A 24,164-nucleotide genomic window follows, 5' to 3' on the forward strand; every position below is an offset into this window, starting at 1 on the left:
ACATTTCTGCCATGAGTCATGGGTTCCATTTGCAACATGGAGAATGACTGCACTTCCCAGGGCACTGCGAGAATGATATGAAAAGTTCAGCTTTTCATGTGACATTTAAATCACCAAAGAAGCTAAAAACAATGATCTTCCTTTCTACTGGTCTGGCAAGGATTCATTGCACTTAGAAAACAATATATTGGGATCTTCATAGTGATCTTAACCAGATACTTCCAGAAATTCTATATACGCAGACAAAATTGTACCCTAAATTTGGCCAAGCTAATGCCACCCAAGAGCCACCTGCAACATCAGAACTAAATCTGCATGCGTGAAGTATGTACAAATAAAAGGCCATGTCACACTACCAACTGAAAACAGGATAGTTATGATAATGACCACTAATATTTAACGCTTACAAAGGTTAAATACAGATATTGACAAGTGAACAGCATCTGTGGAGAGAAACAGAATTAACCTTCCCTAATGGCATACCTACAACAGACTGCAGTTGTTCAAGGCAGCAGCTTACCACATTCTGAAGGGAAACTAAGGATGGGGAATAAATACTGGCACAGCCAGCAACACCCACATCCCACAAGTGAACAAAATACATTTTGGGTCAACCAGCTTCCATTTGAATGGAGAAAAGTAGTAGGAAAAAATATTTTTAAGCAGGGAAAGAGGGGAAATAGGGCTGGACAAAAGATCAAACAAAGGGAAGATCTGTGAAGGCTTGAATATTACAGACATTACATGATGATAAAGTGCACAAAGCATAAGAGCGGGGAGTAATGGGACAAAATTAGGCTACAACAGGTTACTCAAAAGCAGGCATAAATGGCAAAATGAAGACCATTAAGGAATGGCGATACAGTTCCAAGTGTAACTTGAGGGGAGCTTGTGGCAATGCACCTGCTGCCTGTCCTTCCAAATGTTAGCAGCTGTAGGCTTAGAGAAGTAGTGCGTCAGGACCCTTGGCGAGCAGCTGCAGTGCATCTTATACAGTTGGTTGATAAAGGAGCAGTGCTCCAAAAGCTGGTGCTTCCAAATAAACCTGCTGGACTATAACCTGGTGTTGTGCAATTTTTAACTTTGTGATTATTTAAGGTGGTGCATGGGGTGACTATCAGGCAGGTTGCTTTGTTTTGAATGGTGTTAAACGTTTTGATGTCACAACGTTGTTGGGAGTTCATGCCAGGCAAGTGGGGTACATTCCATCACACTCCTAACTTATGCTTGCAGGTTATGGGTATGCTTTGGGAATAAGAAAGTTCAGAATTCCTAATCTGACCTGGTCCACAATTTAAATAAATCAGGACCCTACAGATATGCTATAATACCCAACAGGATAATTTAAAATAAGAGTTTAATGCTGTAGCAAAACATTTCTAAACTATCTTTAAAATTTCCTCTCTATTGGGTGGCACGGTAGCACAGTGGTTAGTACTGCTGCCTCACAGTGCCAGAGACCTGGGTTCAATTCCCGCCTCAGGCAACTGACTGTGTGGAGTTTGCACATTCTCCTTGTGTCTGCCTGGGTTTCCTCCGGGTGCTCCGGTTTCCTCCCACAGTCCAAAGATGTGCAGGTTAGATGAATTGGGAGAAAGTGAGGACTGCAGATGCTGGAGACCAGAGCTGAAGAATGTGGTGCTGGAAAAACACAGTAGGCCAGGCAGCATCCAAGGAGGAGAATCGATGTTTCGGGCATAAGCCTTTCTTCAGGAATGGTGAATGGTGAATTCAGGTTAGGTGAATTGGCCGTGCTAAATTGCCTGTGGTGTTAGGTGAAGGGGTAAATGTAGGTGTTGCTCTTCGGAAGGTCAGTGTGGACTTGTTGGGCTGAAGGGCATGATTCCACACTGTAAATAATCTAATCTAAATACGATAGGTGGAAAAATAATATCTGAACAAGTTGGTTATATTTTACTCAGATAAAGACTGAAATTTCCAGGTCACTAGTTAGTTCAAGTACAAATACAGCAATTTGTGAAGGTATTCAAGTTGCAGTTACAAAGTCAAAGGGAAGAGAAATGGTGGAAGAACAGTGGTGTGGATCTTGCAGCTGTGTTCAAGAAAATTTTCTTTAATCATTATGTAGATGTATCTCCAAGAAAAGAAGCAGACCTTGAGCTGCTTTTGAGAAATAAGGCAGGGCAAGTGACTAAAGGGTTAGTGGTGGAGCGCTTTGGGATGATTGATCATAATTCTATTAGTTTTAAAACAGTTATGGAAAAGGATAGGTCTTGTATAACAGTTAAAGTTCTAAATTAGATCAAGACCAATTTTGACAGAATTAGATAGGAATGCTGAAAAGTTGATTGAAGTAGACTGTTTACAGATAAAGGGATGACTGGCAAATGGGAGGCTTTCAAAAGTGAGATGATTAATTCAGGGCCTGCATATTCCTGTTAGTATGAGGGGTTAGGTTGGTAAGAGGGGGGGAATAATGGTTGACCAGGGATATTGAGGCTCTGATCAAGATAAGGAGAAGTCATATCAGATACAAACAGCGAAGGCAGCATTTGGTATGCTTTCTTTTACTGGTTAGAGTATCGAGTATAGGAGTTGGGAGGTCATGTTGTGGCTGTACAGGACATTGGTTAGGCCACTGTTGGAATATTGTGTGGAATTCTGGTCTCCTTCCTATTGGAAAGATGTTGTGAAACTTGAAAGGGTTCAGAAAAGATTTACAAGGATGTTGCCAGGGTTGGAGGATTTGAGCTATAGAGAGAGGCTGAACAGGCTGGGGCTGTTTTCCCTGGAGCGTCGGAAGCTGACGGGTGACCTTATAGGGGTTTACAAAATTATGAGGGGCATGGATAGGGTAAATAGGCAAAGTCTTTTTCCTGGGGTCGGGGAGTTCAGAACTAGAGGGCATAGGTTTAGGGTGAGAGGGGAAAGATATAAAAGAGACCTAAGGGGCAACTTTTTCCACACAGAGGGTGGAAGGTGAATGGAATGAGCTGCCAGAGGAAGTAGTGGAGGCTGGTACAATTGCAACATTTAAGAGGCATTATAATAGGAAGGGTTTGGAGAGATATGGGCCGGGTGCTGGCAGGTGGAACTAGATTGGGTTGGGATATTTAGTCAGCATGGATGGGTTGGACCGAAGGGTTTGTTTCCGTGCTGTACATCTCTATGAATCTGTAACTGTGATCAAGTTGGGGTGGCATGATGGTTCAGTGATTAGCACTGCTGCCTCACAGCACCAGGGACCCAGGTTCGACTGCAGCCTGGGTGACTGTCTGTGTGGGGTTTGCACATTCTCCCAGTGTCTGGATGGGTTTCTTCCAGATGCTCAGGTTTCCTCCCACAGTCCAAAGATGTGCGGGTCAGATGAACTGACCCTACTAAATTGCCCATAGTGTTAGGGGCATTAGTCAGAGGGAAATGGGTCTAGGTGGGTGACTCTGCGGAGGGTCGGTGTGGACTTGTTGGGCCGAAGGGCCTGTTTCCACACTGTAGGGAATCTAACCTGATCTAACCTGAAGTGAATCTTTCCAAGAATAGTAGGGGTGCAGGGGTGTATGTAGGAGGGAAATCAGGAAGGCAAAAGAAGAAAAAAGAGATGTGAGATAGCGTTGGCAGATAAATTTAGGGGTAATCCAAAGAGATTCTACAAGTACATTAAGGGCAAAAGAGTAACTATGGAAGAGAATAGGGCCTCTTAAAAGATCAACAAGGTAGTCTGTGTGTGGACCCACCGAAGATGGGAAAGACACTGAACAAATATTTCACACTGTCTCAAACTTTATTGAGGTTTTTAAGGATCTAACCAAAAACAACGAGTGTTATGTGTAGTCAAAATAGACTTCACAAAAGCCTTCGACAAGGTTCTGCATGGTGGACTAATTATAAAGTTAGGTCACATGGGATTCAGGATGAGCTTGCCAACTGGACACAAAATTAGCTTGATGTTAGGAGAAAGAGGGTGGTGGTAGAGAGTTGTTTTTCAGATTCGAGGTCTGTGACTAGCAGTGTTCACAGGGATTGGTGCTGGGTCCACTTTTTTGTCATCGCCTTAAATAATTTGGATAAGAATTTAAGAGGCATGATTAGTAAATTTGCAGGTGACACCAAAATTGGTGGTATCGTCCACAGTGAAGAAGGTTATCTAAGAGTGCAAAGGAAACATCATCAAGAGGGGCAGGTGGAGTTTATTCTGGATAAATGTGGGATAATCATTTTAGTAAACTAACAAGGATCAGTCTAAAACAGTTATTGATATAGAGGCCTTGGGTACTGTTGTCAAACAGGGACCAAGGGGTTTAGGGACATAGTTCTTTGTAAGTTGCATCACAGGTAGACAGAGTGGTTAAGGTGTTTAGCACTCTTGCTTTCATTACTCAGATACAGCAGTATAGCAGAGCATAACAGTTGGCATGTCATGTTGAGGTTGTACGGGACACTGGTGAGGCCACTTTTGGAGTACATTGTACAATTCTGGTAGCCCTGCTTTAGGAAGGATATTATTAAAATTGATCAGGGTTCAGAAAGTATTCGTCAGGATGTTGCCAGGACTGGAGGATTTGAGGTACATGGAGAGGCTGGAGTGTAGGAGATTAAGGGGCAATCTGACAGAGGTTTATAAAATCGTGACGGGCATAGAACCAGTGAATAGTAAAGATATTTTCCCTAGGGTGGGGGACTTAAAACTTAGTGGCATAATTTTAAGGTGAGAGGAGAAAGGAGAGGGGACCTGAGGGTCTTTTTCACACAGTGGTTTGTATGTAGAATGAACTGTTAGAGGAAGTGGTAGATGCAGTTACCTCAATTGGAAAAAGTATCGATAGATATGGGCTGAATGCAAGCAAGTGGGACTAGCTTAGTTTGGGAAATGTGTTTGTCATAGGGGAGTTGGACCAAAGGGTTTATTTCCATGCTGTAAGACTCAGATTCAAGAAAACAGAAGTACCAGAAGTCATCAAAGTGCTTGGTGCTACAGTTGCTCAAACCTCGGCAATTGTGTCACTTCTTGTTGTGTTTGATTCAATTCAATAGTATAGACCTGACACTTTTCTCTTTCCTGCATCAGACATGCACTTACTAGCACTGGAAAGCAAGCATCAGATTTAAAAAATGCTGCTCTCAACATACATGAGCAACACAAACTGATCAAGCAAACAAAAGGAATATTTGCCACTCAGCAAGCATTACACCAGCATCAAATTGTAACATTCAAACTTCACAGTTCTTTGCATCTTCCTTGTTGTAATACAATTATTCACAATTTTTTTTTTAAAAGTCACACTGATACTGTGCTGCGAAAATGTGAGACTGGGCTACGTGACAGATCAGTATACTGGTTGATCAATACCAGAGTGTGCCTGGAACTAGGACTCACCCAACACAAAGAATGGGAGGAGAACTGAGGTGATATGAAGCTTCTCTCATTTTCCTTCAAACAATCAGATAAAGACAAAAAGATTTTGATGCAGATGCTCAGATCAGTAAAAATGGACAACAATGCACAAGATTACATATCAAAACAGCAACCATATAAAAGCACTGTGATGGATCATTGAAAACATCTCTGGAAATGTGGCTCAATTTAACCCACACTGATGGCACGAGCAGCATCTCTTCTCACCCAATGTAATAAAACCAAAACAAAACAAGTTTTACTTAGGTGGTATCAATCCTTTATGAGCAGTGATCCACAATCCCAAAATCACATGATTTATAGGAAGCTAGAGGCAAATTAATTCAGCAACGTTATAATTATGACTGTTAAAGCATGCAGGAACAATTCAGTAGTTCTAGAGAAGCAAAGTATTAACCACTTGAACTCTTACGTTAAATGCTCAATTCCTAACAAAGATAGCAGAGCAGTTTTAAAATGTTTAGTTCCCCAAACATAGCTTTAATAGGCATTAAAATGCTCAGGAAAAAATGAAGACTGCAGATGCTGAAGATCAGAGTCGAAAAATGTGGTGCTGGAAAAGCACAGCAGATCAGGCAGTATCCAAGGAGCAGAAAAATCGATGTTTCGGACATAATCCCTTCACGTTTCCGGCTAAAACATCGATTCTCCTGCTCCTCAGGTGCTGCCTCAGTGTTGCGCTTTTCCAGTACCACACTTGGACTAAAAATGTTCAGATCGGAAGTGCTGGAACTTTCAAAAAGGAGCAATTAGTCATCTCCAGCTGATCACGCTGACAACTTGGTACTCCTGGCTAGCACCAAACTGCTCGTGCCACACAGCTGACAACTGAATGATAGCAAGGGATTAAGAATGGCATTGTTTAATTGTACATTAGAGCCAATTATTAATAAATAAAAATGAAGTTAAGAACTATATAAAATGCTAAAGTTTTATAAGTTGAGTGGAACTACAACCAGAGTCACCATTTTAAATATAGGCTTACTGATCAGACTGCAGTTGCACATTCCTACCCTTTTTTGGTGTGATCCTGTTTTAAAACCAAACTGAGACAGTGACACACTGGATACTATCAATCTCCCTTAACTCAAAAGATCAAACAACCCAGATCCCAAATGCTGGTTTTCATCGTAAGTGGAAGCCTTTTCACATTTACCAGAAAATACTCTCAGAACAATGCTCAACTGAAAAAAACAACTTAAAATACATGCAGCTCTAAAAAGATTCTACTGTATTCCTTTCTAGTTATGCCCAAAGCAATAACAGGGCAAACAAATTTGAAATAATCCCACACAACTTTAACAGTACAAAACAGCGTTTCCCCATTAGCACCAAGTTATCTTTTGTGTATTAGTGGGCTGACTCCTTTCATGGACTAGTTTCAGCAATGGTTCCATTTCCAAAGATGAGCTTCTTGTAACCAAGACACAGATCACAACGGCATTAGTTTTATGTAAAAAGCCTATAAAGGCCATACAAAGTGTATCACTGGTATTCTACAATACTTTATCTTTAATTGCTGATATAGATGGATACATCAGAGTCCTGTACAAGAAGAATGCATATAAAATAGCAAAACTACTTTATGTGGCTGCGAAGAAAATCATTTTCTACTGGTCTGCTTAACAATCAACTCAACTTCAGAGTGGGTGGCCGTCTGGCTAACTGCAGAGCTATGCCATGTGTGCTCATGGACAAGTCATAAAAACCTGAGGGGAAGGGCTAGAAAGCTTAATTATTATTTCTCCTCTTACAGGCTCTCGTTTGTCTGGTTACTCATCTCTCTCAGGAAACTATATTTGTTGCTCAATTCCGCTGCTCAATTTTGTTGCATCCTACGCATTGCAATAACAACTCCAAACCCATCCAACTGTGTCTTTATTCCATCCATTATAAAACAATAGTACAAAAGCAAAATAACATGGACTCTAGAAATCAGAAATAAAAACAAAATTAAAAGTCAAGATGACGTGTTAACTCAAGATTATTACAAATTACACATCTGTTACCAGAGGCTTTTCCCTTCCTGGTTAATGCCATGAAGGTAAAAGTTGGAAACGAAAATCTTTTTATCAAGAATTTCCACCTCATCGAGAAGGCTCCCAGCCATTCCACATCTAACAATTAGCTCTGAAAGTTATCATATGTGACCACAGTTGTAACATATTCAAAAACAGCAATTGAGACAACCCTCAACATTTTCTAAGAAGCAACGCAGGCATTTGAAATTAAAGTCAATGTTAACCAATTTTTTGCAAACTGTATTTCAATAATCTATCATCATCAGCCCTGGGCCGTACCCTATTTATATACTAGGTTTTGTTGAAATCTGTCCATTAGCTTTTAGGACATATTGCTTACAGACAAACTAAGGAATAGGGTGAAAACATTACCTGGCAATCATGTGGGCCACTTTGTCCTGCATGCTGTCAAGCTTGATTGCCGTTGGAGCTGTACATATCCAGGCAAGATAGAGCATTCCATCACACTCCTGACTTGTGCCTTGTAGGTGGTGGGCAGGCTTTGGGGAGTCAGGAGGCAAGTTACTCTCTGCAGTGTTTCTAGCCTCTGACTTGCACTTGTAACAACTGTGTTTATGTGGTGAGTGGAGTTGAGTTTCTGGTCAATGGTAAACCCCAGGATTTAGGTAGTGGGGAATTTAGTGATGGTAATACCACTGAGTGTCATAGGTGGTGGCGAGATTATCTCATATTGTAGATGATCCTTGCCTGGCATCTGTGAGGCATGAATGTCACTTGCCACTTGCCAGCCCACACCTGGATATTGTCCAGGTCTTCTTGTATTTCAAGATGGACTGCTTCAGTATCTCAGGAGTCGCAAATGATGAACATTGTGCAAACATCGACAAACATTCCCACTGGTCCAAAGATGTGCAGGTTAGGTGAATTGGCCATGCTAAACTGCCCATGGTGTTCAGGGATATGTAGGTTAGGTGCACTAGTCAGGGGTAAGTGTAGAGTAATAGGATTGGGAAATGGGTCTGGATGGATTACTCTTCAGAGGGTCAGTGTGGACTTCTTGGGCCAAAGGACCTGTTTCCACACTGTGAGGACTCTATGTTTCTGATCTTATCATGGAGGATAGGTTTTTGATGAAGCAGCAGATGTTTAGGCCAAAGACACTACCCCAAGGAAGTCTGGGAGACATGTCCTGGAGCTGAGGTAACTAACCTCAAACGACCACAACCATCTTCCTGTGTGTCAGGTATGACTCCAACCAGCAGAGAATTTGCCACGATAACTACGGATTCCAGCTTTGCTCAGGCTCAGTGATACCATATTTGGTCAAATGTGGTTTTGATATCAAGCACTGTCACTCACCTCCCCTCTGGAAGGTAGCTCTTTTGCCCATATTTGAACCAAGGCTGAAATGAGGCAAGGAGTGGAGTGGCCCTCGCAGAACCCAAACTGACCATCACAGAACAGGTGTTGTTTGAAAGCACCGTTGATGGAATCTTCCATCACTTGACAGAGAATTGCAAGGAGCCTAATGGGGCAGTAACTGGCTGGGTTGGATTGGTCCTGCTGTTTATGTCGAGCACACACCTGGACAATTTTCCACTTTGTCAGGTTGATACCAGCGTTAGAACTGTACTGAAACAGCTTGGTTAGGACAGCAGCAGAGCCTAGAGCACATCAGTATTGCCAGAATCTTGTCAGGGCCCATTGTCTTTGCAGTAACCAGTGCTTTCAGCCATTTCTTGATATCACGTGGAGAGAAGCGAACTGACTAAAGTCAGGTATCTGTGATGCTGGGAATCATGGATGAGGCCAAGATGGATCATCCACTCAGCGCTTCTGACTGAAGACTGCTGCAAATGCTTTAGCCTTATCTTTTGCACTGATGTGCTGGGCTCTTCCATCATTGAGGATGGAGGTACTTGTGGAGCCTCCTCCTTCAGTGAACTGTTTAATTGTCCACTGGCTGTGGCAGGACTGCAGACCTTAGATTTGATCAGTTGATCGTGGAATCACTTGCTGCTTTTGCTGTTTGACATACAAATAGACCTGTTTGCTAGCTTCACTAGTTTAACACCTGATTTATAGGACTACCTGGTGCTGCTCCTGTCATGCCCTCCCTGGATGCTGCCTGACCTGCTGAGCTTTTCCAGCAACACATTTCCATACAAATAGACCTGTTTGCTAGCTTCACTAGTTTAACACCTGATTTATAGGACTACCTGGTGCTGCTCCTGTCATGCCCTCCTGAACTCTCCACTGAACCGAGGTTGATTTCCTGGCTTTATAGTAATGGTTAAATGGGGGATATGTTGGGCAATGAGGTTGCATATTGTACTGGAGTACAATACTGTTGTTGATGGTTCACAGCACCTCTCTGCTGCCCAGTCTTCAGCTGTTCAACCTGTTTGAAGTCTGTCCCATTTCGCACGGTGATAGTGCCACACAACATGATGGAGGTTATTGTACATGTCAAGGTGGGACTTCATCTCCACAAGGACCATGTGGTGATCACTCTGACCGATACTGCCATAAGCAGATGCATCTGCAGTTGGCAGATTAATAAGGATGAGGCAAGTCTGCTTTTCTATTTTGTTGGTTCCCTCACCACCTGCTACTGACTCAGTCTAACCACTATGACTTTTAGAATCCGATCAGCTCAATCAGCAATGTTGCTGCCAAAACACTCAGTGGTGGATGTTGAAATCCCCCACCCAGAGTACGCAATGTGTCCATGCCACCCTCAGTGCTTCCTCTAAGTGTTGTCCAAGTGGTACTGATTCAAACAGCCGACGGAGGATGGTCCATGGTAATCAGCAGGAGTTTTCCTTGCCCCTGTTTTACTTTAGGCCATAAGGTGTCATGGGGTCCACACACAATGTTGAGGACTCCCAGAGCAATTCCTTCCCAACTGTACACCACCATGCCTCCACCTCCACTGGATTTGTCCTGCTGATGGAACTGGACTTATCCAGGGATGGTGATAGCGATGTCTAGGACAATAATGTGTGAGATGTGATTCCATGAGTATGACTGCATCAGGCTCTTCCTTGACTAGTCTGTGAGACAGCTCTTCCAATGTTGGCACTACCTTCCAGATGTTAGGAAAGAGGATTTTGCATGGTCAACAGGGCTATTTCTGTTGCTGTTTATTCCAGTGTCTAGGTCAATGTCAGACGGTCTGTCGAGTTTCATTTCTTTTGAAAGACTTGCAGCCATTGGCAAAACTGAGTGGCTCGCGAGGCCATTTCAGAGGGCAGGTGAGAGTCAACCACATTGCCGTCTGTCTGGAGGTCACATTTAGACCTGACCAGGTGAGGATGGCAGATTCTGGATTTGTTCTACTGATGCAACAGGTCTTATCCAGGATGGTGATACTGGTGCCTGGGACAATATGTGTGAGATGTGATTCCATGAGAATGGCTACATAAAATACATTCAAATCCATCCACATGTGCAAAATAGCTCTGGGAAATTTAAAGACAGCTCTAATTAAAAGCCAATTTAATTTACAGTTGCAGGTACTGCTTTCGCAGTTTGTGAACATTTCCTAGTGAAATGTAAACAAAATCCAAAAATGAGAACAATTATTTGACAGGCTTATTACAGGTACTCCAGACGTGCACACATACAAATACACATGCAATTAACGGTAATACACAATTTCACAGTTGGTTAAAAAAGGCTCACCTGCATACTTTGCTTTGTTAGTTTCATCCATGGACCAGAAGCAATGATCAAAAGCAAACACCTATTTAAAAGAAAAGTTAATTATTATCCTGATTAATAATTACAGAACATGCAACCGAATATGGAAGGATTTCTATTTAACTTCTCCTTTCACTGCAAAGGATAACCTAATTCAACCACAAAAAGCAGAATGAAAGAAAAATGTTTTGCATAAAAAAATCTTGTGCTGTAGCTTTTCCAAAACAATTTTACATTAAGTTTGTTTGAAAAAAGCAATGCATCATTTGCTCTAATAAAACATCCTTTTCAGCAAAAGCACAAGTACATTGTGGGCAATAAATTATCAGACATTGTATGAAGAATTGCAGAGTATAAATTGGAGACATTTAAATCTTTGTAGCCCACTAAATGGCAACAATTGACCCAACTCCAAACATCCCCAGCAGCAAACATCAATATTTGATGGATGTCAATGTAACGATAACTTAAAATACACTTGGGTTCTTTCAGGTTGAAGGAGGGTAGAAAAAATCCACACGACCAAATTATGACAGAACCAGATGAATTCCTTAGATACCAGAGTCTGTTGACTATTTTAAATTTCTGATATTTTGGGGTGATGAAGCACAATGCAAAGTGTCTTAAATGACTTCACACAAGGACTATTCGAGGCAGAAATGTTCGACTACCTGCGCAAGAAATGGCCATACAAGACAATTAACTAAAATAATTCAATAATACTTGATGCTTGCATTGCAAGGAACAAAGTCAGTCATCATTTTAGTCATGTTTCTTGCTTGTCCATTAAACAGAACCAAGAGATCTTGAATATCCAACTTGAAGAAATGAATGACATCTGGATAAATGTGAGGTATTGCATTTTGGTACAAACAAGGATAGGGTTTATATATTTAATTGTAAGGCCTTGGGGAGTGTTGAAGAAAAGGGGTACTTAGCGGTGTAGGTACATACTTCTTTGACGTTTGCGTCACATATAGACAGAATGGTTAAAAAGATGGTTGGCACACTTGCCTTCGTCGCCAGGTCTTTGAGTGTAGGAGTTAGGAAGTCATTTGAGATTGTACAAGACATTACTGAGGCCTCTTCTGGAATACTGTGCCCAGTTCTGGTCACCCAGTTATAGGAAAAGTATAATCAAGCTGGAGGAGAGGGGTTAGGAGAGACTTACCAGGATGCTGTCAGGTATGGAAGATTTGAGTTATATAGAAAGGCTGGATAGGATGGGACTTTTTTTTCCACTGGAACGTAGGAGGTTGAGAGACGTTTATAAAAATTGAGAGGTGTAGATAAAGTAAATGGTATTGCCTTTTCCCTAGGGTGGGGGATTTCAAGACGAAGGGACACATTTTTAAAATGGGAGAAGAGAGATTTAAAAAAGACATGAAGGGCAAATTGTTTTACACAGAGGGTGGCTCGCATGTGGAATGAACTTCCTCAGGGTACAATTACAACATTTAAAAGATAATTGGATAGGTGCATAAATAGGAAAGATTTGGATGGACATGAGCCAGGAGCAGGCAAGTGGGACTAGTTTCATTTGGGATTATGCTGGACAGGGACTGGCTGGACTAAGGGTCTGTTTTGTGCTGTATGGCTATATCCATGTAACGTCTCAAATACAGATTTTAAAGGGGAATCACTCCATGAGTTTCAGAGGCTACCACGGACACAGATTTAGGAAGCATGAAATTTTCAACATTAATTTTGAATCACTGCCAAGAGAAATGAGTTAGAAAGAACTATAATAACTGTTTTAAGATTCCCAGCTTAACGATATAGCTGTGTGGTTTCTCCACCAATGAAGCATTTATTATTTTATGTCTGTAATTATCTGCATTTTATTCAGCTTCACAATATTAATTGCAACACTAGGCATTGAAAATTCCCACCCTTACCCATTGTGGAGACAGGAACCTAGTTTATTACAATCTCAACCCAATGTAATGAATCTCTAAATTCTGTTTTTCTGTAAAGACCAGAGTTTGAGCTTGGTTGAATGAATGCAGTGATACAATCAGCTTAAGTGAGGGAAAGAATGAGCAATAGAAGGGGGGGGGGGAGGAGAGAGGAGAGAGAGAAATATTAGCACATACACACAGGCCTTTCGACATAAACACGGAAAAAAGTGGAGAAGAGAGGCAAAATAAAAAGGATGGATACACACAATAATGTAAATGAAGATAAAATCAAAATTCAAGTATGCTGGAAAATAACAACCCAGCTAAAATTAAGAGTGGTCATTTCAATCAATGTTCCCCCCCTAAATCATTTGGCACCACAGTCCCAACACAGGTTCTCTGCAGACTTATCCAGTCAGTCCCATTAGCTTATTCTACCTCAAACCAGAAGTAGCATTAAATTGCCTTTTTAAATCATCTCCCATTCCATATTTATAGACAGTGTGTTTGCTCACTATGTAAATAAAAGTTTTTCCTCACACCCCCACTTTCTCAAAATGGTAAACATGTTCCCTATTTCTTGTACTATTAGCTAATGGGAACTAACTGAAATCAGTAGGAAGGCAACTTCAACTCGGTTCTGGAGCGGGGTTCTGGAGCGGCAGCAGCATTTTCAGAAGCAGCATGGCTACACCAAGTTGGTCGGCCTGTGAAGCCTGGAGTGGGACTTTCACTTCCGCATGGAATGGGACTCTGGTGGCACATGGAATGGGTTGATGCAGCCCAGAACAGGAGTCTGGCAGCAACATAGCATGGGTTGGTGTTGCCTGGAGCTGGACTGTGACAGTGGCATGGCGTGGGCTGGTAAAGCCCAGAGAAGGATTGTAGCAGCAAAGAAGGAAAAGCTAGACTACAAAGTTATTTCTTTTTTTAAGTTCATGTGAATGACGCCTATGCATGGCAACAATACACAGCTTTCACTGTATTTTATACTGATTACACTTGATAAAATGATTCAAATCAATTTTCTTTGAGTATGTCATTTAAATATTTCATAATTTTGTACTGTTATCAAATTACACTAGCACTTCCTATCCTCCATGGAGAACAGCCTCAATTGCTCAATTCTAATCTAGTAGCTAAAAGGTTATCCCAGAACTATTCCCGGAAATACATTATCCAGGGTGCTCACGTCCTCTCTAAATTGTCACAAAAAGAAGTTAACCCCCCTCAATTCCAGATACACTGCTATAAAAATTCTATAGACGTTGAGTATAATTTCCATTTTTTGTACTCAATGCCTCATATTGAATCTGTAGATAAGCATACCATCTTGCCACCTTCAAAAGATCCCTCAGTCCTTATGTCCTTAGACCCATTTTAGAACTGCGTGATTAAACTTACATTATGCCTCCAGCCCTTTTACCAAAATCTATCAAAAAAACTAGGAGCAGGAGTAGGCCATCTGACTCTGAGTTCACTCTGCCATTTAATAAGATCATGGCTGATGTTTTTGTGGCCTCAGCTCTACTTACCGCTCTGTCAACATAATGTTTTAAACCTTAAAGGAATTAAAGGTTATCTATCTTAGCTTTAAAAACAATGAGGAAGCCTCAACTACTTCATTGAGCATAGAATTCTACAGATTCACAACCCTCTGGGAGAAGAAGTTCCTTCTCAATTCTGTCCTAAAGCCGTTCCCCCAAATTTTGAGATTGTGCTCTCTTGTCCTTGTTTCATCCACCAGTGGAAACATCCTCTCTACTTCTATATTTATCTATTCCCTTCATAATTTTGTGTGGTTCTATAAGACCCTCCCCCCACCTCATTTTTCCAAATTTCAATGAATATAATCCCAGTCTACTCAGTGTCTCCTCAAAAGTCAACCCCCCTCAATTCCAGAATCAACCTAGTGAACCTCCTCTGCACCCCCTCAACTGCCAGTATATCCTTTCTCAAGTAAAGAGACCAAAACTGCACGCAGTACTCCAGGTATGGCCTCACTTGCACCCTATACAGCTGCAACATAACCACTCTGCTTTTAAACTCAATCCCTTTAGCACTGAAGGGCAAAATTCCATTTGCCTTCTTAATTGCCTGTTGCACCTGCAGACCAACCTTCTGTGATTCATGCACAAGGAAACCCAGGTGCCTCAGCACAGCTGCATGCTGCAATTTTTTACCATTCAAACAATAGTCCTTTTCACTACCAAAATGGATGACTTAACATTTATTAACATTGTATTTCATCTGCCAGATGGAGTATCATATTTGCCTTTTGTCTGCCCATTCTGAGAGCTGGTCTATATACTGTTGCAGATTGACATGATTATTCTTTTTTTTGCCACATTTCCAAGATTGGTAGTACAGGCAATTTTTAAAATTTTGCTCCATATTCTAATATCAATTTATACTGTCAAAACAAAATTCAGCTAATCCTGGGGAATATCACTATCTTGTTGAGTTTGATAAATAATCATTTATATGATCAATGTTTTCTGTCCTTCAGCCAATTTTTTTTTTAAAAAATCCAAGCTGACACCGGCCCTTTTGCTAAGCAAACTGAAGTCTCAATTTGCTTTGTCTCATTTTCCCTCAGATTGCTTTACTTTCATTGGTTATAATATATTGATTTAAAGAAATGTCACTGCAGATGAGCATTTTCACACAGAATCAGGAGACATTTTGTTAAATAGTTCAGAAATATATATTATCTTGCTTCACAACTCACGAGACTCACAACTAGAACTGCACTAGTTATGTATGAAATTTAAAATACAACACAGCAATTGTTCTACTACTGCTGTACAACTTTGCGTTCTCTAAATATAGTCACCCACAGAAGTTACCATACATACCTTAGGTCCTTTCCTGGAAACGCAAGATCAATCCACAAAGTAAAAATTATTGATGCGAAGGATGACAAATCCATCACCAGTCACATGGTAGGTATATTTTGGGAAAAGAAAAGAAGAAAACAAGATCAATTTTCTGAGTATTTGACAGACATCAGATCCCCTATTGAGTTTTAATATCCAGCAACATTCCTTTTCAGTACAAGCTTAGAAAATCATTTTAACAATCGTGCTGGACTTGACAGTATGGTTAGGATTTCAGCTTCACATGACCTTATTTTTGAAATTGCTTTATATTTATTCAACTCGCAAAAGATAGCAATAAACAAAAAAACTTTATTTAAGATGTCTAAGGTCAAACATAAGCAAAAACCACCTTTCTCCAATTAAGATTCCAGCAGATAGTCATGCTCAAGGCAATTGTCTGCATGAACAAAACTGCTGCATTTACAGGATAATGCAAGGATGCTAAATAAATGACAAATCAGGTCAAAATTACATCCAAAGATCTTGTTGAATTAAACTACAAAGGGTAAAGCTTCTGCTGCTTATAAATATCTGAAGAATTCAGCTAACTCCAACCTGGTGGATACATCCACACTAACGACTACTTGGCAAAAATCAAGAATGAACATTTAGCTGTTGCTCATGAGATTAAATTCTTCTATGAAACACTATCCACAGATTAAATCACTTACAAAGATTATAAGCAATATGCCTTAGAACATATCTGTCAACAGTAATTTGATTAACAATGATATAATTGTATTTGGTAGCGTTTTACTAAAGAGTTCTCTGTACACTTATTACCTTCCATCGCACTTCAGTTAATTGTGATCCCAATAATCAGACACGTGATGATTAATCCTCAACAGCATGCATTAAATACATATTTATGTAATCCGTACCATCCTGCTAAATGTTTGTGGTTAGTAAAATTCCAAATTACATTTTATGGACAGTTACTTTAATAAAACCAGCTTTAAAACAGCCATTAACACAATTTCAAGACGTAAACTTTCTGCTTGTAGTGCCAGAGTTTGGGCAACATCATGTGGTAAATTGGTTCAACTAGAAGAAATCATCCCTCCTGTACTTATTGAAATACATATATTATAGATATAATATACATTATATACATACATAAAATAAATGTGAATGGTGGACATACATATACTATAAGAGGGAACATTATCCAATCATAACAAGGAGCCAATTTCCAAATGACCCAGACATTCACATTGTTTGACTATGTGGAGCAAAATGGTCTCGTTGCTCAAAGGAACATTCAGACATCAGGGCAAAAGATGCTTCTTGATGCATGACTGCATGTTCAAGAGCATATTTCAAGTTACTGGTTGGAAATTACTTAGCACTCTTGCACATTCTTCAAAATTTACAAGTTCAGAAAATGTTAATGAAATAACTATCATAAAACCACAAAGGCAAATTTCACCAAAGACTAATTCAACAACAAGCAAGTTTGACCACTTAGCCAGTGACAAAACAGGTAACAATTTGTTCCAAAAAACACTTTGAAATTTGGAAAATGTGGAAACAATCAGTCATTAATAAATCTGCTCATTTTCTCCCCTCACCACCAGTGCAACATCTCTCAAACTTCGAGATAATAAGGACTGCAGATGCTGCAATGTCAGTCAATAAAGTGTTGTGTTGGAAAAAGCACAGCAGGTCAAGCAGCAAGTTGATGTTTCAGATCGGGACCTTTCATCAGAACATTTCTCAAACAAAAAGTTTACCATAGGGGAGGACTTCCAAAAGGGTTTTCTGTTATACAACTGCTCAGAGATCAAAAAAACAATTCTTGCTAATTTTAAATTTACTGCATCTTATTTAATAGTTTTCTTGAACAGTCTTGAACAGGGGGGGAAGGGAAAGTGAAAGCAACAGGGAGTATGGAGGTAAATGGCAAGATTAGCAGCAGGATAGAATGTTTCCAGGCGGAAATGGCCTTACTTCCACTCCTATGTCTTATGGTCTTATGGTCTTTTTTTATTATAAATTCCTAATGAAACTGCCAGCAATTAGCCAATGGTGTAATTACTTAGAACTGTAAAGAATTAACCATTTTACATGGTGTTTCAATCAAATGCCTTGCTATTATTTTAAGGTACTCCATGTTGATGGAGCATGCTTGAATTGTGATTAAACCTTTTATGTAAGTTGATATATTCATTGGCAACATTTTGGATGTGTTCCAGAATGTACTGGTCCTTCAAACTACACTTTCATGCAGAAATGGCCTGGGGTGGGGCTGGTGGTGATGGTGATTGGGGGGGCACTGGTGCATAAAAAGGTATTTATCACATTACAGTGAGATATCAAAGTGAATGCATATTACAGGCTTGATATGATTTACGATGCCATTGGTAAACAAAGACCAATCAAATGCTTTGCAGTCAAGTATACATATCAGAGTGGTGTTTGATTGCACGGTGACCAACAATGGAGAATAACATCAATGCTGAATCAGCAGGGTTTCAGAGCTCACTACTGAAACTTGAACACATAGTAACCTAAGTGTCACTCTGCTGCAGTACTGAACGAAGTGACATTTTTCAAACATGACCTTAAATCAAGGCCTCTCTTGCAGTCCCAGGTGAATTTTTTTTTAAATCCTGTAATGATTTGAAAAGCAGAAGAACTTTCCTAACAAAAATTAAACTCTGAATTAACATTGTTAAAACAGCTTATTTACTCACATTTCACTCCTGAATGTGGAATCCACATCTTAAGTCGAAGTGACTGACTGAAGAAGAGAGCAGGAGGAGACAAGGCCAATGGCCCCTGGACATTAGGAGAATGACAACTGATCACCAATTAAGCTTTTTTTAAAAAGTTTATCTTTGATGGAAAGTTGAGGATGCTGACAAGGCCAATGTTTGTTGACCATCAGAAAGCAACAGAATCATGGAAATACAGGTAGGTGTAATTGAGGTCGGTCACCACAATCTCATAAGTGAGAGGAATAGACTTGAAGACCAAATGAAATTGCCTGTGTCACAACAGTAATTCAGAGACTGTGAAATCCTTTTACACAACCTGAAGGCTAAAATTCAAAAGTCAAATCTGATCATAGTCAAAATAAATTTGAAGAATAGCTTCTCATTCAAATGCCACTACTCTGAAGAATGCGTTTCTGTCCCCTATTAGTCATTTACACTGTAGTTCCTTGGTAAAATGGTCTGTAGATATGGAGTCAACTTCCATTTGTGCACGGACAGCATACAAGTCTGTAGTCTCACCCTTGGTGTTCACTCGACCAGACCGTATACTCATATGCAACGGTGGATACCCCGTAAATTCCTTCAGTTAAAAAGTGAAGAGACTAAAGCCATTTCTTTCACAAAGTGCATAAACCTGCCATTGACTTCATCACTATTAGGTCACAACTTAAGGTTAAATAGAACTGTTTGCAACTTCATCACCCATCCAACTGCAAGTTTAAATTCTCGCCCCACTATGAAAAGGTTGTACATACTTGATTTGTATAGCATGGTTTATCTCCTGTGTCACCTGTACCTGCGATCTAACAACTCAATTTCGCCAAAGTTCTCCTAATCACTGCTTTGAATAGCCTTCAATACTCTAAATTTCTTCCATCCATATATTTTCAAATCATATTTGCCCATTAATACTATCAATGATTTCCAATAGCATAAAAATTCTCATTCTAAGGTCTGTCATAGACTTTTTTTTAAAAAATGTCGTCGTACCTTCAGTCACATCTCCTGCAAACTTTTCATTTCTCTTCTTTTTGTACATTCCCAACTCTTCGCCACTCTTCCCAGATATGCTAACTCAATAACCATCTGCATAACTAAGGGTTATAGTGAAAGGACGGGTAAGTGAAGCTGAGGCCATGAAAAGATCAGCCATGATCTAATTGAACTGCAGAGCAGTCTCAAAAGGACCAGGTAGCCTACTCCTGCTTTTAGTTATTCTGTTCTTATCAAATTCCTTCAGGAGCATTTCTCCCATCTTTCCACCTTTTAAAGATCCCTCGTAAAACAAGTTGCTCATTTCCCTCCTTTGCTTTGTGTTAGTTTTACCTTCTGCTCCTCTGAAATGCCTTGGAACTTTTTGTTTTAATATTAAACTAGTTATCAGCTAATGTTTACTAAACAGTGATGGAAAATTGCATTATATTCATCAAGCGGAAATCATTTCCTTCCACTATGTTCTAAAAATGGAACAATTTTAATGGGGTTATAGGAACAGGGAGACCAAGAGCTGAATGTATAACATTTTGGAGAAGCAGAACAATAATGCCAATTTGTCCATGTCAACACTTGGGTTCCTCTCAACCCTCTTCATTTAACTGTTAGGATAACACATTACTCCATTTTCCCTTTTATGCTGTTGAGCTTTCCATGAATACATGTACACAATTCACATCAATATATATCTTGTGATAATGAGTTGCAAGTTTATACTACTCTCTGGGTTAGGAATTTCTTCTAAGCGGCAGGTTGAGGTAACCTTTTTCACCCAAGTAGTGAGAGTCTGGGACTCTCGGCTCAAAAGAAACTCTGGAAATACTTAAGCAATATTTAAATTTTCATTTGCTTCGCCATAGCCTCCAAGGGCTGTGAGCCAAGAACTGTAAAAATTGGATGAATGTAGTTAGATCTTTGTTGACCAACACACACATGACAGACTGAATCACACTCCTCTTTACTGTAAAGGTCTACAAGTCTAGGAATAAATTCCTCATTTGCTTACTTGGTTACTTTCTTATACTGAAGGCTGCTGGTGTTGCTCTTTTCACAAATGGAAAGGCTATGAATAATGTAGCAAAAAACTGTATTAATTTTAAAGACTTATCAAGAGAACATCTAGCCTTCTCTGGGGAACAGAAAGAAAAATCTGTTTGTTAATGCTTTCATTGGATCCTGTAGTGCTGATGCCATCCTTCTAATTATGTTTCTTTGCATCTCTCCACTGCCTCTATATCTTTTCTACAGTATATAAACCACAAAGATGGGCAGTATTTTAAGTGTGGTCTAACCAAAGTACAACACAGGCTTATTATAAGTTCACTTTTCTAATCTATTTCACAATAAATATTTAAGTGTGCTTGGTTTTGTCTTTTTTCCATCACAAAGTTTAGGGCTTTTTATTTTTGTGCTCAGACCACTTTGTTCCCATGTCTTATTCAGATTGTTATATTCCAGCTAGTATATGACCTCCATTTTCTTTAAAAATCAAAATGCTTTACTTTACATTAGCATTGAAATTCATCTGCCAATTATATAACCTTTCTCTTAACTTAATGAATCTCCTCCTGTAATTTGTTGTAGCACTTCTCAGTACTCACTTAAGTTGAGAGGAGAGTGTTTAAAAAGCATACAACATCCATACTTATATACACGTACAGAGTAGAAAACCAAGGCAGTTATCCCGAAACAACATAAACCACTGGTTAAGGCCATAGCAAAGCACTGTGACCAATTTAGGGCACCACATTTTAGGAAGGATGTGAGGACTTTCAGTGGAAGTGGGGGAGATTTATTGGAATGGTACTCTGGATGCTGGACTTCAAGTACATAGGGAGTCTACAGAAAATGAGACTAATGATCCTTAGAATGGAGATCATTACAGGGGAGAGTTGTTCAAAATACAGATTTGGATATTTCAATCAATAAGAAATGATTTCTTGCTACAGTGAAATGAAAGCTAACTGGCAAAATAATCACAAACATGCAGAGGATTTTTTTTTTTTTTAAAAAGTAGTGAGTTATGATATGGAATCTATTGCCTGAAAAGGTGGTGCAAACAGACTAAATATTAACTGTCAAAAAGGGAGTGGATAAATAAATAAATAAAAACTTTGCAGGACTATGGGGGGGGAGAAAAGGGGAACACTACTAACTGGGTAGCTTTTTGAAATGATGGGCAAAAGTTAAATGAACCATCTGATCTACTTCTGTACTATGTAAGATTTGTTAGCATCTTTCACAAAATTGAGAACACCAATCGTTTCTGCACTTTCCACATTACTGAAAAATATAAGATTAGATTAGATTACTTAGTGTGGAAACAGGCCCTTCGGCCCAACAAGTCCACACTGACCCGCCGAACAGCAACCCACCCAGACTCATTCCCCTACAGTCTTGGATACAGGATGGAAGTATTGGATACAGTTGATCAGGCCTTCATTTGACCAACATCTTTCCATTGTTATCTAGCTGGATGAGACCAGACTTACCTAGTTCTACCATTATCTATACAACAGTATCCAAAGAATCACTTGGAATGTCTTCTCTTCCTCCTTACAGTTATCTCTCGACTGCCCCCGCCCCCCACCCCCGGGTCTATGCTTGGCTCCCAATTTCTCTTCTATTTGCTCCTCTTCAGTGGCAATAAAAAGTTTAACATTATTTTTCTTTTTATGCTGACAATACCTCACCAACTCCTCTTTTGACTCCTCTATGCTGCTACATTTGGCTATGTTATCAGACTGCACATCTAACATGCAGTACTGGAGGAGCAAACATTTACTCAAAGTAAATTTGTTTTCAGACGTTTAGTCACCATACAAGGTAACATCTTTAGTAAGCCTCCGGATGAAGCACTGGTGGTATAGCTTACTTTCTATATGTTTGGGCTTCCTTGGGTTGGTGATGTCATTTCCTGTGGTGACATTATTTCCTAAGGTAATGTCAGTTCCTGTTCTTTTTCTCAGGGGGTGATAAATGGGATCCAAGTCATTGCGTTTGTTGATAGAATTCCAATTGGAATGCCATGCTATTAGGAATTCTCACGCATCTCTGTTTGGATTGTCCTAGGATGGATGTATTGTCCCAGGCGAAGTGGTGTCCTTTCTCATCTGTATGTAAAGATACTAGCGAGAGTGGGTCATGTCTATTTGTAGCTCATTGGTGTTCATGCATCATAGTGGCTAGTTTTCTGCTTGTTTGTTCAATGTAGTGTTTGCTACAGTTCTTGCAAGGTATTTTGTAAATGACATTAGTTTTGCTTATTATCTATATAGGGTCTTTCAAGTTCACAAGCTGCTGTTTTAGTGTGTTGGCAGGTTTGTGGGCTATCATGATGCCAAGGGGTTGGAGTAATCTGGCAGTCATTTCCAAAATGGCTTTGATGAAGGGGAGAGTGGCGAGGGTTTCTGGATGTGTTTTGTCTACTTGTTTGGGTTTGTTGATGACAAATCAGTGGACTGTGTTCATTGGGTACCCATTCTTTTTGAGTACACTGTATAGGTGATTTTCCTCTGCTCCGCGTAATTCCTCTGTGCTGCAGTGTGTGGTGGCTCATTGAAATAATGTTCTAATGCTGCCTCGTTTGTGAATGTTGGGATGGTTGCTTCTGTAGTACAATATTTGATCCAAGTGTTGTTTTGCTGTAGATGCTGGTTTGAAGTTTGCTCTACTGTGACATTTAGGAATGTCAGGTTGTTGTTGTTGCTGTTGATGTTGACAAAACGTCTGAAAATCAACCTTCCAGCTCAGCAAGCAAACCTACATCCAGAACCTCAACCTGAGCTACAAATCTTCTCAAAACTCGCTGACTCAAAGTAAATATTGGGAAGACTAAAGCCAATTATCAATGGTTGCCCCGCCAAACTCTATTTCCTAGCTACTGCCTATATCCCTCTCTCTGACAGCAGCTTGACATTAAGATGTAAAACACAATCGGCCATGACATTTTTGGCAAGGAAAATTCCTGTCTCAAGAAAATTAACTCTATATTTAACATACAAAATTTGTTTTTGAACATATCTCTTTGATGTTCTGGCATTTTACCCATTAGCAAATTCTCCCAGCTTAATTAGGACAGTCTCTGTCTCATCCCACTTAAATTAAACTTTTCTAAAAGGTAGAACACAAGGAACTATTTTGCATTTCTCCCTTCCACCAGACTACATTGAACTTCTTATAAGTGCTATTAGACAATATACACACTGTTAAGCTGTTCACTAGGTCTCACCTCTGACTAGTGATAAAATCTAATGCGGTGTGCTTTTGTTGGCTCTAGGACATTTTGCTATCAACCGGTCTCCCAAACAAAAAATTCATGACGTTCTTGGCATGTTTTACCTTCTGCATCTCAATTTACGTGCAAGTTAAAGTTTGCCAATAAATTCTGCTCTGCTTTTTCTTCACACTTATTTCTGTACTTTCGCAAACACATCATAGAAGCTACCTAGAGCCTATAAGCAAGTTTTAAAGCCATTTCTATTTGTCCATGTTATCCACAGAATCTGCTTATATCTCACTACATTGTCTACCACTGTAGTAACTTCATTGTTGATCGTCAAGGTTTAACCTCTTCCTCTACCATTTTCCCATCATTCATGTGAATC

General features: G+C 39.8%; 1 protein-coding gene across 8 annotated transcripts in view; it reads right to left on the reverse strand.

Moving 5' to 3' along the window:
- Positions 1–24,164, reverse strand: part of kif13a (kinesin family member 13A) — a 329,481-nt gene that overhangs the window by 218,325 nt on the left and 86,992 nt on the right. For all 8 annotated transcript variants that reach the window (XM_043719134.1, XM_043719129.1, XM_043719127.1 and 5 more), the window contains exons 3-4: positions 15,821–15,833; positions 11,044–11,104 (exon numbers count right to left, since the gene is read on the reverse strand). In XM_043719134.1, coding sequence (XP_043575069.1) covers positions 11,044–11,104; positions 15,821–15,833 — 74 coding nt within the window. The remainder of the gene's footprint in view (positions 1–11,043; positions 11,105–15,820; positions 15,834–24,164) is intronic.

This window comes from Chiloscyllium plagiosum, chromosome 29 (assembly GCF_004010195.1).
Source record: "Chiloscyllium plagiosum isolate BGI_BamShark_2017 chromosome 29, ASM401019v2, whole genome shotgun sequence".
In the NCBI taxonomy this organism is placed as follows: Eukaryota; Metazoa; Chordata; class Chondrichthyes; order Orectolobiformes; family Hemiscylliidae; genus Chiloscyllium; species Chiloscyllium plagiosum.